This window comes from Hylaeus volcanicus, chromosome 1 (genome assembly GCF_026283585.1).
Source record: "Hylaeus volcanicus isolate JK05 chromosome 1, UHH_iyHylVolc1.0_haploid, whole genome shotgun sequence".
Lineage (NCBI taxonomy): Eukaryota > Metazoa > Arthropoda > Insecta > Hymenoptera > Colletidae > Hylaeus > Hylaeus volcanicus.
In genome coordinates this window covers 34,068,729-34,084,287 of record NC_071976.1, presented here as the reverse complement: position 1 = coordinate 34,084,287, position 15,559 = coordinate 34,068,729, and the positions used below count along the sequence as shown (strand labels likewise).

The 15,559-nt window shown below is 33.1% G+C and overlaps 2 protein-coding genes across 27 annotated transcripts in view; one reads left to right on the top strand and one right to left on the bottom strand.

Annotated features, from left to right (window-relative positions):
- The window catches only part of LOC128876715 (patronin), an 86,070-nt gene extending 79,617 nt beyond the window's left edge, over nucleotides 1-6,453 (top strand). For 12 of the 23 annotated variants that reach the window (XM_054123385.1, XM_054123308.1, XM_054123437.1 and 9 more), the window contains 4 exons: nucleotides 143-241; nucleotides 1,785-2,018; nucleotides 2,137-2,419; nucleotides 2,744-6,453. In XM_054123385.1, coding sequence (XP_053979360.1) covers nucleotides 143-241; nucleotides 1,785-2,018; nucleotides 2,137-2,419; nucleotides 2,744-2,888 — 761 coding nt within the window. In that variant the 3' untranslated portion in view covers nucleotides 2,889-6,453. The remainder of the gene's footprint in view (nucleotides 1-142; nucleotides 242-1,784; nucleotides 2,019-2,136; nucleotides 2,420-2,743) is intronic. The other 11 variants (XM_054123493.1, XM_054123484.1, XM_054123409.1 and 8 more) reach the window with 3 other exon arrangements.
- A 309-nt stretch (nucleotides 6,454-6,762) lies between these two features.
- Nucleotides 6,763-15,559, bottom strand: part of LOC128876682 (laminin subunit alpha-1-like) — a 68,352-nt gene continuing 59,555 nt past the window's right edge. For all 4 annotated transcript variants that reach the window (XM_054123236.1, XM_054123261.1, XM_054123245.1 and 1 more), the window contains exons 18-31: nucleotides 15,192-15,432; nucleotides 14,901-15,074; nucleotides 14,633-14,799; nucleotides 14,347-14,505; nucleotides 14,127-14,275; nucleotides 13,609-13,905; nucleotides 12,943-13,111; nucleotides 12,004-12,423; nucleotides 11,561-11,719; nucleotides 10,822-11,156; nucleotides 10,416-10,722; nucleotides 9,527-9,977; nucleotides 8,901-9,269; nucleotides 6,763-8,574 (exon numbers count right to left, since the gene is read on the bottom strand). In XM_054123236.1, the coding sequence (XP_053979211.1) occupies nucleotides 8,432-8,574; nucleotides 8,901-9,269; nucleotides 9,527-9,977; nucleotides 10,416-10,722; nucleotides 10,822-11,156; nucleotides 11,561-11,719; nucleotides 12,004-12,423; nucleotides 12,943-13,111; nucleotides 13,609-13,905; nucleotides 14,127-14,275; nucleotides 14,347-14,505; nucleotides 14,633-14,799; nucleotides 14,901-15,074; nucleotides 15,192-15,432 (3,540 nt within the window). In that variant the 3' untranslated portion in view covers nucleotides 6,763-8,431. The remainder of the gene's footprint in view (nucleotides 8,575-8,900; nucleotides 9,270-9,526; nucleotides 9,978-10,415; nucleotides 10,723-10,821; nucleotides 11,157-11,560; nucleotides 11,720-12,003; nucleotides 12,424-12,942; nucleotides 13,112-13,608; nucleotides 13,906-14,126; nucleotides 14,276-14,346; nucleotides 14,506-14,632; nucleotides 14,800-14,900; nucleotides 15,075-15,191; nucleotides 15,433-15,559) is intronic.

The window sequence follows — 15,559 nt, the reverse complement described above, 5'->3', positions numbered from 1 at the left end:
TTTTTGATGTTCCTAGCGGACATGGCTCGTAGTTAGACTCTGCCCCTGATGCAATGACGTACGATTGAAGCATCCCCTACTATTAATCTTTGATCGTACATAGCGTTTGGAATGTAACAAGGTAAACATTGCATTATTGCAGATGTGCAGGAGCCTCAGCAACAGGTTAGAGGCAGGCCTAAATACCCGAGTTACCAAAACTTTAAGGGGAGAAAGTCTAATTCCTTGATGAATTTGTGTGGTAAGAAGCACCAGTGACTTGGAATACGTTTATCCCCCTTCTGTCGTGCAACAATATTACGTGTCCTGTACACCGTTCCAATTTTTTGTAGGCTATAGCATACACGTAGTCGCATGGTGGCAGATTGGAGCACAGGTGGCAGTGATATATATAATATATATACACGCATACACAAACAGCACATTATTTATATATTTTCGAAATTCTGTCTACCACATTTATACTGTATATATGCTTAGATAATTAATTACATTATTAATTTTTCTTACTCTATTATGTTTCTTTTACCAATGTTGTAATGTACACCTAGATTATCTTGAATTGTTCCTGTAAGAGCAGATGGAATTTCGATCATCATTTACAGGATAACTCATTCGCTGCAGTAGATACAATTAAGTTGACGCTTGTTGGGCTTATTGTTGCACAGCACTGGTTCTGGGTACCGATATATTCAGTGTTTTCAGATTATTGTTGGTGGTTCCAGTTTCCATTTAATAACCTTTCACTCTGACTCACATTTAGGTCCTGTATCATATGGTTATCCTATCATTTACGTTAATATGTATTTGTTCTGTCATTCCTCTCTGTTTTTATTTCCAGGTGTAATCATAAAAGTAACACAGCAAAATCATCCTAACAATAAACGTATCATATTTTTTGATACAATTTCAAAATCCTATTTCATTATTGCATGTACTATTACATTTAACGCATTGTATGATTGTTAGATGAATTTGCTGTGCTTTATTTGCCTGTCTAAAGGTGCGTTGATATTGACAAATAACGAATGATGGCAAACAAATGACTCCTTTGAATCGTGTGAAATATTATGATTAGTGTTTAGCAATCTACATTCGTTGCCAAAATTCAAAGAATTAAAGAATATATCTGCAGAGATATCTCTGAGATAATTTAATTATAATTTTGGTACAATGTACAATTCATTTGCTTGTGCGAAACCAATCATCGTTGCCGTCATTCGATATATTCGCGCAACCCACCTTCAGGTCTCAAAATTATCACTAGCAGTCGTATGTTTTGTTAAAAGTGAATTTATCCATTGTTCTTGGTCGCGTGTTACTAAATTTTAGAAAAATAGAACCAGTTAAAAATTGTTAAACTTCGTTACGGAAATTCCTGATAAATAGATTCCTTAGATCATTTTAGAATCACAAGAAACTTCCTCTGTTTTATAATACGATAGATATAACAGATAGAATGAGAAAATCTTGGTTCTTATGTTTTGTACGACACTTTCTATAAATATTTTGAAATGATGGTTTATGCATTGGACGCAAGCTATGAAGATGGATATTCTTGAAGGTCTTTCGTAAGTTTAACAAGTGACTAATATCTCTCGGTCTTATCAGGAACTAACCGTTAGTAATTAATAAGTTACTCTTAATTCGGATTCCTCTTGCTTGGATGGGTAAACGTTAGAAGATTGACCACTGAAAGTCGTACTGTCCATAATCGTTATTGGACACGTATGTTCGAACTCTTTTCCTATTTCTATCTTCATATACTGAGCTTGCGTTCGCAGGTTCGAGTAGTGATCAAGACGGTATGATGTGTCGATACACAGATACGGACAGCGGTCTGGGCAGAGCAACACCACCAAGGAGAGCACCAAGTCCGGGAATGGGTAGCATGAGGCATTTACCTTCTCCATCAGGCCCTGGCTCTTTACCTCCTGGTTTAATGACGAAAAGAAGAGTGTTCGATGATGGTAGCAGCGACATCAGTAGCACACCCAGTTCAATGATGGACTATAACGGTAAGTAAATTTAACTTCCAATAATAAACACAGAATATATCACTATGTCATGAATATCAGCTCTTGATGTTTTATACTCTATTAATTAAAACATCAAATGTATATCTTCTGTCAACAGGTCCAAGATTGTATAAACAGCCTACGACCAAGTCAAATCGTGGTATTATGTTAAATGCTGTAGAATATTGTGTATTTCCTGGTACAGTAAACAGAGAAGCAAAAAGAAGAGTTTTGGATGAAATTGCAAGATCGGAAAGCAAGCACTTTCTTATTTTATTTCGAGACGCTGGTTGCCAATTCCGGGCTCTCTACTCGTACTGCCCTGACAGAGAAGAAGTATCGAAATTATATGGCACTGGACCGAAACAAGTCAACGATAAAATGTTCGACAAATTTTTCAAGTAAGTTTATTATTCTTTTTTCTGAACATATCTTCGGGGTTTTAAAGTGATAAAAAATGTTGCTTCTTTTGAGCGTAAAATAATGGTTATTAAGTATTCATTATAAAGAAGAGATTTTAGATTGTTCTATTGAGTAGAATAAAAAAAAAGTAAAGAGGCTTTTAATTCTTTTAAATAAAATTATTAATTAATCACATTACCCATAAAATGTTGGAACCTTTGTTCTTTGACACCTTGGAGTAATACATTTTAAATTCATGCTATTAAGTCTGATAATTTTTCTCTCTCAAATGTTTTCAACATGACATGTTTATTTCTTCCCAGATACAATTCGGGAGGAAAATGCTTTTCACAAGTTCATACGAAGCATCTGACTGTAACCATAGATGCCTTTACAATACATAATAGTCTTTGGCAAGGAAAAAAAGTGAATTTGCCGAACAAGAAAGACATGCCTCTCGTCATATAGTTTTACACAAGTGTCACACTTAACATTATGCTACTATGCCCTCTGTTGTTCATAGTTACTATTTTAATACAGGCCCATATTAAATTAATGCAAACGTTGCGTTCTTAGTCAATTTTATAAGGACAAATGATTGATGCTGACTCGGAGATGTGAGCAATCTCGTCGAACGTTTGTATGATTGCGCACTATTATCGAACGGAGTATTGTTACCATACGTTTCCTTTTAATTTTTGTTTTATTTTTGTCTTTTTCCCCTTTTAAGTTAACGTTAGCATCAATCACTGTGTCGTAAGATTACCAATATCTACCATAGGAATGGTTTGTTGTCAGTATCTAATATCTTTGCGGACTAACTTTCGACGTGTAACCGCCTTGTAATCATGTAAGCTACTGTGTTGTAAATGAAAGATGTGACTGATATAAAGGTATTATATTTCTTATATTCTTTTTTTTGCTAAAAGAGGCAGGACTTTCATGAATGTCACGTAACGAATTTCGTCTTTACATTGCATAAAGTAATTCGCACACGTTTCGTCGTTGCGTGTAAATTAAAAATCTCGTAATTATTATTACAGTAGTACCATTGTCTTTTACTGATTGATCGCTAAACGTTAATGGAGGATCATTAATTTGAACGTGTTTCTGATAGAGCCAACAATGATTCGAATGTTCAACGTGATTTTTGTATGTATTTAAAATTAATTTTGATAAAACAGTAAACAAATAAAATGCTTGCCGTGTGTTAAATTTTTACCTGTAGTACAGTAAGAAGATCTACATTTTTTATTAAACGATTTAAAGCTCAAAATTGTTTCATCCAAATTCTTTCAATCGTTGTTTCGTTGTAAATTCTGCTGTGTGTCTCATTGTCACTATTGAAGGCTAATTAATGATTCCTCGTTACACAGAATTTGTAACTGTTGACAGTTGCAACTGCATAGAGAGGGTGCAAGTAAACTATAAGTAGAAACACTAGGGATTGGTGGAACGCAGTGAAAGATAGAAAAATGTCATAACAAACATATGTTGAGTAGTTTATATTTGGCAAGTAAGGTTGAATTTTATAATATTATGTTAATGATAGTAAATTTATCAAGTTTACAATTAATCGATCCGTTGAACTTTCGAAGTTAAGGGACTTACACAAAATTGAAGTATACGAAACAAAGCTCAACTCACTTTCCCTCAGTAGTTCTAATAGAAGTATTAAGAAGAATTGTTAACTTCCAAACCAACAGTTGAGGAATATGAATACAAATCAACATTACTAGAGGTATTTGGTTAAATATCTCTGAAATTGTTAATTTTTAGTCATATGTTTTTTAAACAGTTTTATATCTTCAATGAATTCTAACAATCCCTAACATTTTTTCCTGTAGTTTACTTTCATCTCGCGTAGTGTAATTCGTTCGTTGAAAAGTATAAGAACCAGCTCACGAACAAAAGTGGATATGTATATAAATAAGTTGATTTTGATTAGTGAAAGAGAATACCAAATCAGCCTTAAGATCAATCTGAATGTAATTGATGTTATGCGAGGATGTTTCTTTCTTTACTGTGTACGTACGTGATAATTTATAATATGCTGCGTTGATTTGAATTTTTGAAGCGAGTTCTGTAAAGTGTGCATTGGTATAAGATAGATTCACAAGGATTTGAAAAGAAAGAATTGGACTGTACCAAACAGTACCAAAATTAAAGGTGTTCTCTGAGGAAAAGTAATTGGTCTTGGTAACTGGTGAGAATTGTTGAAGAGTGCGAAAACGGATACGAACTGGTGAGATTTTCGATCGAATTGTTCTACTTCCTGCGCGCATTACATACTTATTTTTTATGACGTACGAGACCGTTTGAAATCTTGTATCGTTTTTGTATGTTGTAAGAGGGAAACAGATAATGACTTGATAAATAAGTATTAAAGACAACAAAATTTCTTTTATACATAGTTTTCCGATTGAATGTTTATTTGAATTTTCTAGGCCTACTATGATTTTAATTCAACATATCTGCGTTCCTCTCGATTCAGAAGACTGGAGGTGTATTAGCAATTTATTTATGAACGTTTTAATGTATTGAAAATTTTAACGAAGTGAACTAAAGTTTAACCAGTTTAATAAGTTGGTTAGTCCCCTTTGAGAGTTTTGTCAGTAGCATACATGGATTTCTTTTCAGGTGTAAATTGCTCCTTTTAACATGGTTCTCATCTCCTAATGGAACGTGTCAGTCCAATTTCAAGCGAATGTAATATGCGGTCCGTACTGTACATGATAAATAATTAGCATAATAATGTAATGGAAGAACTATTTATTGTGCCATAAATTTTAATGTCCGCCTTTCGTGTGGGACTGGCACTGACCTTCCATCTTGACGATTCGATCTTTTTAACGTATATGCAATTCGTTTGTCGTAATATGCTAATAGAACGAATGGATAGAAATAGATAGAGATAAATACATTTTTGTACAGAAATATGGAGGGTCTATTCCACTATATCATTTTTCGGTTTTGTTCGTTTGTCGCTTAAGTTATATTAGCATATTGTAAGGTTAATTCATTTTCTGATCGTCTCATTTTTGTATATGTATTTTAACTTGGCGGGCATGTGCATGGAATTTCGAACGATGATGTTGAAAGTGAAAAAAAAAAAATAGAAGTAAAGAAACGGAGATTGGTTCACTTTAACAGTAGACCCCCTATATTCTGCAATGGCGTAACACAACCGTATTGATTATTATTAAGTAATTACGTAACATATCGAATTTCATGTTCTTCATGATTAATCGCGGAAAATATATTTTTAATTCGCAACGATAAACTTGGTTCAATCGTCCCAATGATTTTAAGAATCTCCAGTACGAGGCGAACTCATGTACGTGGGGCTTAAAAAAAAAAAACAAGAAGAAATTTAAAAAATCCGTCGTTTATAGTATTCAAAGAAATTCATTATTCTATTCTCGTCTATTGTAAATCTACTGCGTATCGTCGTAAATGTGGTGAATAGAGAAATTTTTGCGAGCTTCAAATCCTGAAATAGTCCGACTTGACAATATTGAACGTGAAGTAAACGCCATAAGATGAATTGTAAGACGTGGACGCGAATCGCGGTAAGTCTATAATAACGACGTAAACGAAATACAGTGAATGAAAATTATGATAACGATGTAGTCACTAATCTTAAGAAGTCAACAAGAATATCGGCTCGTGGATACGGGATTGAACAAAAAGCTACAAAAAAGTTAAGAAAATGTTTAAGAAAAGGATGTAAAAGTGTAGCTGGAAAGAAAGATTGCTTGTGCTTGATATTTATATTTTTCAAAGCAGAGAATATTATTAGTGAGCTGGCACCGGCGGGATAAATAATGAAACGAAAACAGAGATACGAATGGTATATAAATAATCGCGCTTACTAATAATAAACTATTACCTTTTATGTAACAATCCTTCATTTTTATTGTCACGAGGAAAAAAAAAGGAAAGTGAAACTTTGTCAAATCATACATGTTCGATTTATCCATGTCTGTAAATATTATGTTTTTATATACGCATAAATGAAACTACCACTCGATGATATATATTTATTGAGTACGTCAAGTAAATTTGGGTCGTATTTTACTGTTAGCATCTTGCAGCGAATGTCATCAATAAAATTTAATAACCCACTTTGCAATAGACTTTTATTCTTCTGCGAATGATAATATATATATATGATATAATATATGGAACTAAGTATGTCTTCTTCGTATTAATGGGCTGTAATGTTAATGTATATAACTTTTGGAGTACAGAAGAGGTTAAAATTAGATGACCATACTTTCTCATTGTTATATATTTTATACACAATAGCGAAGGCGTCATTGTTAATTTTTTCTGCGTATGTATAATATATTACAATTCAACGAATAAGAAAAATACTAGACATAAATATTAAAATATTCTTGTGAAGAACATTTCTTCCCTACACGTACGACTTAATTCGTTAAGGACACTTTACAGGGCGCTAGGTATGACTTTCTCGCGTGTTCGCTTTCAATCGTCTTAAATATTATAACTCGATACCTTACTACCACTACAAAAGTACAAAATAATTTCATTTCGTTTGTCCTTTTTCTTTTTAATACGCGGTTCTGATCGAGCGCATTTAATGCACTTTGCACGCTCTCGATCGAAATCGCTGTTACACTTACATTAACGATAATAAATAGTTTTAAATACTGATGTACAATGTTTTGTGACTTACAAGTGAGTTACAATTAAATTATATGGCAGTGATCTTACTACTTACATGTATGTCGTAATATTTGTTTTATACTTAGTTTACGATACAATTCGACGCGAATTTGTGCCATAATTTGTTAACGATTTTAAAGTCGTTTCTCAAACTATGTTTTGAAAATTTACTGGGTGATATACGCCGTAGAAATTATTTCTGATGACGAATAAATATTCATTTTTACTATCTATTACGCTTCACTTGTTGATATTATAGATATGTGTCGAATAATTTCATTAACTTTGTTCACATTTTCTTCGTAAGTTATACGTTAACTTCTTACAATCCTTTATTTCAAGTTTGTACTAGGTCGTACGTCGTAAGATTTATTATGACGCAGAGATATATGTAGAATACAAGATCTTCAAAATATTTTTATAAATATTATTATTATTATTATTATTATTATTATTATTATTATTAAAATATCTATTGGAATGGCAATATGAAGAGCAATGAATTATTTCTATTTTAAATTATTATTCCATTCATATTACATAATTGTAATATTTTTCAAATTTTGTATAAATTAAATTGCTGTGTTGTCTAAAAAATGTAACTGGTGGTACATCAAGTCAATGTCACTTAATTTAGAATCATAAAAGATTAGATAAAATTGTTTTCAAAATAAGTTTTTAAATTATTGTTATTTTTCTAGTATACTACACTTCCCCAAACTTTATTAAATCTTTTGTCCGTTTGTTACAAAGTTTTCAATTACTTTACATAATAGCGTACTTTATGACGTTTTTACTCAAATTAATGAAGAGCACAGAATTTATGCAGTTAAAATAAAATGCATAAAAGTTTTAATTGAAAGCCTTTGTCGTATGTACAAGTTAGTTGCAACTATTAATTCATCTTTTTACATTGCATTCATAGCATTTCTTTTTTACAAAAATGTGATTTTCAATGATAATATAAATACTAGCGTCAAATATTTCGAGACCTCGAATAACATTTCAGCAAACTGCTTACACAAGTTTTGCAAGAATCTGTTGCTACAAAAGAACGATCTTGCACCGTGAAAAGAAAAACAAGTTTGAGAAACACAGAGATGTAGATTTTATATGTTCGTATGTTAGCATCTTTTGGCTTGGTTTAGTCTTACGTCTTAACAATTACAGATTTCCCATCACGATATGGCACTTGATCCCAGTGTGCAATTGCATTAAAAACAGTTCACAGAAACATTTCAAGCATTGTGTGTCCTTTGAACAGTCTTTGGAACTAAATTGAACGACTCGGAGGAGTTCACGTATTGTACTGATTATCATTGTACTGGGCAGGAGCTCAAGTGAATATTATGCAACTCGTCCATGTCTGTCCAATCGCGTCTCTCTCCTCCTATCATTACGTTTCTTATACATCCGTTGAAGTGATCCCTCGTTATTAACGTTCCTTTGGGAGCAGAGGCTGCAATATGATTATTAATTTTGTGTTTATAAGGATGGAGGTAAACTCGTATTGTGTTGGACAGCTTACATATAAGTTAATCAATTCAATGGAAATACAGATTAATGAACTGACAAATTTTTAATACATATATTAACTTAAATTGTTAAGGTAAAATCATAGATTGCTTTGTAGTTTTCTCAAATAATATAGTCTATAAAAGTAATATACTTTACAAAATATTTTACAGGACATTTTGTTTTAGAACATTATAAACATCATGATTTAAAATTGTTATTAAACTATTAGAACAATTATTAGTGATAAATAATTAAATATTCTTTTACCTGGCAAGCCACCAATGTACAGAGGTCCAAAGGCTGTAGAACCCATTATATGATAATTGACACTGATTGGAAGACCATATTTTTGATCTAACTCGTCAACTTTTAGTGCCAATTGTTCATCGTTATAGACCGCTTGTATTCTGTGCCACCGATTGTCACAAATCGTGTATGGACTAGTAAAACGTTGTTCTACATACAACGGATTGTTGTATCCCAAATCGCCTGACATAACTATTTTACCATCGTTCAGTTCCAACGATAACGAAGGCGAATTACCTGGTGCCGTTATAGAAAGTAATACTCCTGATAATTCTGATGTTCTAAATTCTAACTGAAGTTCCAACACTGCACCTAATTCGAAATTTCTTTCTGAAAAAGGAAGCGTTTTTATGTTATAGATTAAAGTTACTTATAATTTGTACATTTTAGCATGCTAAAGAGGACTGCCACTACAGTTGAAAATGTTCTAAACTGCTGGGCAAAATTAGCCGAGTTACATGGTACAATGAGGGTAATATTTCATAATTATATATTTAAAAAAAAAATTGCTTAAGAGTATCTACTTAAATTCCGATATTTGGTAATATTCGAATTTGACAAAAGATATGATCATTTGTATAACTTACTGTATATAGCGTACGCCTCATCTTGGAAGTAGGCTCCACTTTCAACGTTCGGAAAGCATTGGCCCACTTGGTAAGCTTTGCTCGTGGAGCCAACCATATCGTACACGTTTCCATTCACTCTTAACCCTCTGATACATCCCTTTAGTGTCTCCAGTTTAACCACTACTTGCTCAGGAATAAGTGTTCCACTCTCAGGAAGCCCTCCAATATACATCATGGGAGCCAATCCAATATTTTTTGGCACTTTAATCGTGCTAGGCGTTTGCGAATCTACAAGCAACGTTAGTTTCCTTCTATCATGACTAATCACAACATGATGCCAGTTGCCATCGTTGAAGGGCGTCTTGAACAGTATTTCTTTTCTGCTTTCTCTCTTTTTCCTGGTTTTTACCAAAAGTAACAACTGTCCATCTTGTACAACAATCATAAGGTAATACTTTGGTCTCATGCCCTGAGAAATAAAATGAGGATTTAGGTTTTCTCTAATAATTCTATCGTTGGGTGTATTTAAATGATCATGTTTTTATCAATTAATTAAATTATTAATGGTGACAATTGTTTAGAATAAAAAAAATCTATATTTATTCATTGATCTATCGAGTATTAAATTTACTAAAGCGTTCATCAAAGTTACAGTCCTCTTAAGTGATTATAAGTAATGCTTTTGTTGAAATGATATCAAATTAATGTAAAAAATGGAAGTAAGAGGAATATAGCTTCAATTTAATTTGAAAAAATGTGTCGTAATAAATTTCTCACAAAGTGTAAGAGTTACTTGTATTGAAGATATAGATTGGAAGTAAAAGTCTAAAGTTGAAAACTTTAATAAATATGATGTTTAGTAAGATGTCTATAAATTGTTAAAGAATATCTGGTTACTATTACATACAGGAGTAATAAATAGCAAGCCGTTCGGATAGTACGTTCTAAAGTCAAATTCTATTGCATATTTCTTCTCCCAGAATTTTTTAATATTTAAATACAATTGAGTGTGACTATTTGGCTTATCCCCGAATTTCAAAGCGCCAGGCTCCAAGGAATAATACGGCACTTTCAGACATCCTTCAGGTTGAGTGGATAAAGATGCAGACGGTGTATAAGTTGGAGGATCTTTTCCCATGCTTGGTCCAGGACGGCCAATAAGTGCGTGTTCAAAATTAATAACTTCATCAAATCGAATGATAGTAACATTTTTTCTGGGAAAATATAATTTATCATAATTCATAACTTCATGATTAATAGTTAGAAATTTAGCAATATTAATAGATATTAGAAAACAAATTCATTCTACTTACTCATCATCAAATATTGCATCCTTGATGGCGCCATATAAAGGAGTGGTAGTAGCGATCATTTTGGTATTGTTAATAAGTTCTGGCAATCCTCCGAAGAACAATCCTCCGTATACTCCGGGAGCTTTAATGGCGGATCTTGATGCTAATACACCTTTATTCTGAAGAGCATCGTCTATCCATAACTCAACGTTCCTTTTACTTTTAATAATTGTTACGGAGTGGTATCTTCCATCATTAAAAGTGACATTCGATTGTAGAACGAGTTCTCCTCTTCCAGCATTCATCCGTACTTGTACTTGTCCGTTGATTACACATACAGAGTAAAAACTATTTCTCTGTAAGAACGAATGGAATAACTATGAAATAATAATATTGAACTCAAAATACGAAGGCTTGTAAGTTAAATACAAAACGTTTCGTATTTTTTCAGCATTTTCCCTATCATTTATCCGTTATATTAACAAATTTAAAAACAATTACAGTACCGACAATGAGTTACGATATTACGATTGCAGTTAGTGTGAATATAAGTCCGGTTGTCTGGCACACAATTAAAAATACTCTATACCTTTATATTTAGCAATCTTGAATAAAATCGTTGGTACTATATTTGTATACATTTAACTTTTTATTGTATTCAACTGAATACTCTTAAACAACAATCATTAATAATTTAATGTTTTCTTTATTGCGTCACCAGAAAACAAATTGTATGGAAAAAAGGCTGTGTCTTACGTACATTTATTCGCTCCTCTTGTCCTTCAAACGTAGAAAGAAGGAGTACCGCTTCTGTCTGCATTGTTCTGAAAGAAAAGCTCACCGTGGAATTTAGTTTCTTCAGTGTGAACGATGAATGTTCTAAATATCCATTCCCGTAGAATCCAACTATTTTTAGTGCCTGTAATAAAGGTAATTTTTGGTTTTTATTTTGTATCCTCCTCTTTTTCGATAAGTCGGTTAAAAATATAAATAATCAAAATTATTTTGAAGTGGTTTTTTTCACCCTTATACTCACTTTTGGGCCAAAATGTAAAAGAATACTGTGATTAGGTCTCCATGAACTTAATGTTTTTTTTAAATTTAAATTTTTAGGCGCGTGTCAGGTGCCGAACTTTCCACCGTGTAAGTTACTTATTTGAGTGTTAAACTCGTAACAAAAAATATTGTTCTCTATTTACTTACTTTATTCCCGCAACTAGGCTCAACCCCGTAATACTGTTCTGCCATTGGATCATAACCCTCTTGAATGACAATATTAGACATGCAACCGAGGAAAGACACCTGAGATGGCAACATTAATTTCTCCGCCCTAAAACTTGGTGGTACACCACCAATGTAATATTTGGCTTGCGCGAGATCAGGAAAGTCTTCCTTCTTGGGCTGAGGTGTAGGGGCACCGAATGTTGTGTCATCTTTTTCGCCAACTCTCAATGTGCACTGTTCAATGTTCTTATCAAGGTGATACTGCCTAAACGCATTCACTTTCGTCCAATTTCCGTTATTGTGCTTTTGCTTCGAGAACATTTCGATACTGACATTGCCACCGTAACCGACCCGGAAGATCACTTTTCCTTCTCGCAGAAATATCATGATATGCTGGTTCTGTTGTAAATTAAAATGAAATTGAATTATTAAATTAGTTACTTAACTTGTTTATGTTTCTAATAAACGGTAATATTAGATTTTCCAAGCGGTGCGAATATTGATTGATGAAGGAGATTTGGGAAACATAAAGCGTTATATGTGGATTAAAAACAAGAGAACTTTAAACGATTCGAATGTAGTTCTGTTCGGAGATCTCTCTTGATGAGTAACTAAGGGGGCTTATTATTATTCAGAATATGTGAGTGGACATCCATCTTTTTTAGTTAGAGTAGTGAACGTGCTAAAAAGTCAGTACTGTTTGATGTTAATCATTTTTTAAGGCAAAAGATCTCCCCAGAGAACCCGGGTATGCATCCCCGTATGCGTAATGCATTTTCATTCGAAAAAAAGGCAAACGTTTCTTTTAAAAATCACTCAAAAATTAGTAACGTTTTTCCCGTAATCTTTGGTAACAATTATTGAAACAATTTCAGTGTTAAATTATTGGACATACATGGTACAAGAAGTATTACGTACATTAAGTGGATTAAAGGCTAAAAATAACAAAGCATTCTCGTCGTAGGTCCGGAAATTCATTGAGACGCCGAATATATATTTGTTATAAGGCCCTGAAGATACTCTGTTTCTGACTGCGTAACCTTCTCCATTGAAACTGTAAGTTGTGTCATCCCTGGCATCTTCCAACCTAGAATATTAAAGCATAAACACATGTAAAATATATGTAAAAAAATGTAAAACGTAATAGGTCCTAATTTTTGTTTACAAATCACTAATTTTACACGGTAACAACAGTTGCGTAACTATTAAAATTTGTAACGAGACCTGGGAGAGAGAAATTAGTTCTTTTATCTAAGGTTTGCATGATATGCTGTTTAATATCATGCAAACCTTATGCTGTTTAATAAGGTAGTATTTTTAATATCGAAGAAAAGATCTAAGAAAGCAATATGTATTAATTTAAACAAACATTTTATATGAAATATTTCTGGCAAGACAATTACAGGACTTCTTCATATCGACTATTCATTAAATACTTTTGAAAAATGTGTACGTAATACAAAAGACAATTAGAAATGAATTGATACCATGTTTGTTTTCTCGTTTGTCATATGATTTAGGTCATTTAATTGAGCAAGTGCTTTGACATCTATGTGAATTAAATGAAAGTTTTAGTATCGTTACCCTTCCACGCATGCTATGCACGCCATATCCGGCGCAGTTGTAATGAAATTCCAGAGACCTATAGATTTCCCATCCAGAATAACCCGGTGTACGCAACCTGGCAGTCCGCTTGTCGAGATTAATTCTATTCGTCTTCGTTGAGACAAATCCTTGGGGATTCCTCCGATCCACACGCGATCCGACGTTGTAATGTCGAAACGACTGTATTTTGATTCAGTCTTATTCGTCAAAGTCTCAATTTTTCTTCCAATTGTTGACGACTGTTTTCGTACCAGTAATTTACCTACATGGCGGATTCTGAAAGTCAACATAATACATCGTTACATAATTGACTTGGTGGATATAATAAAGAAGATAAATATTGCATCTTTGATCGAGTGTCTATTCTATAACGTTTAGATTCTTCGGTTCGAGACTTACAACAACAAAAATTCTAGAAATTCGGCTATTCGGCTACCTCTTTAAAAACTTGAATAAAAAATTTATTTATGATTATATTGATTGATTATATGGAATACCTTTCTGCCTCGATGCGATACCAGAATCTATCATCCCGAATGTTACCACTTTCGATGACTTCAGAATGAGTAAGAAATCCTGTGTCCCCGCCAACGTTCCAAACAAATCGCACTCTTCTGTTGACAATCTCCAACGCAATGAAATCATCCTGTACATAGAAAAGTCAAGTTACTTTTACTGAAAAAATTAAGCAGTTACAGATTTTGTAATAATACTTACGTTTATGCTACTCGGTAGGTAAAACAGGGAACCCTCTTCCTTGCCTTTCGGAAGTGCAAAAGTCATCACTATCGTATTTGTGGATGTCGGCTGCAACGTGGATAGTTTGTACGAGCGAATGCATTCTTTCCCATCGGCTGATTTCATTGAAACGCGAATCTGTCGAATTAACGAAATAATTCTGCTTGAAATTTTATTTAAATCATAAGAAAATGGAAAATGGTCAACGTTTCCAAACGTTCAATTATGATATATTCTTTGAAAATAATTAGAATACTGCGATTACCCCGTCAGCCGTGTTTCTAGCCTCGGCGATTTTGTCTTTGAGATTCTGTAATTTTGTAGCCAATGTATCATTCCACTTATCAAATACATTTTTTCTTTTTATAGCAGCGTTCGATAAGCTTATCAATTTTGCATCTGCTTCCTTTATCTTACTCAGAGCTTCAGTCACTGAAACAATTTGATTTTATAGCAAGAAAACAACGCATTAATTGTATGTAACAGAATGCACCACTGGCTATATGGAAATAAAAAAATAAGATATATCTTACATTTTTCACTAGCTAGACTAATCTTCGAATCGCCTTCTTCTTTCAGTTCGTACATCTTTGGTTTCAATCTGTCAGCAATTCCTTCAGTATAATCATTGATAAGCTTTTGCGTTTCCTGCATGCTTTCCAATACTTCTTCGTTATCCTCTAATACATTTTGAATACCCTCACGTACTAAACACAAACGAATATAATAATAATAACTTCCATCGTTTGATCGTTCGATTATCACATGTACGATTTATTGTAATTATTTATTGCAATCTGTTATCATAGTATAGTAGAACTTACACTTCTTGCTATCGTCTTGTAAGTTTTGCAATTCCATATTGATCTTATTATCTCTGATTCCAGTGTAATTCAAAGTATTTTTCAAAGTAGTCACAGCTTTCTTTTGAATATCCAGTTCGTCATTTGCATTTTCCACCAATTTTCTATGCTTTTTTGCGCTGTCCATTTGTTTGGAGGACGCCATTGATATTTCTTCTGCGTTGTCTAAAAGCGACTTCGATTTGGGACCGTTGGGAAATGTCTAATAAATAAATGCGGACATGTCACTGTTTCAGAAGTAATTAACCCAGCAAACAATATCAATTTTATTTAAATAATTAACGGAATTGATATTAGTGACGTTGATGATAAACAGAAATAATCATTAG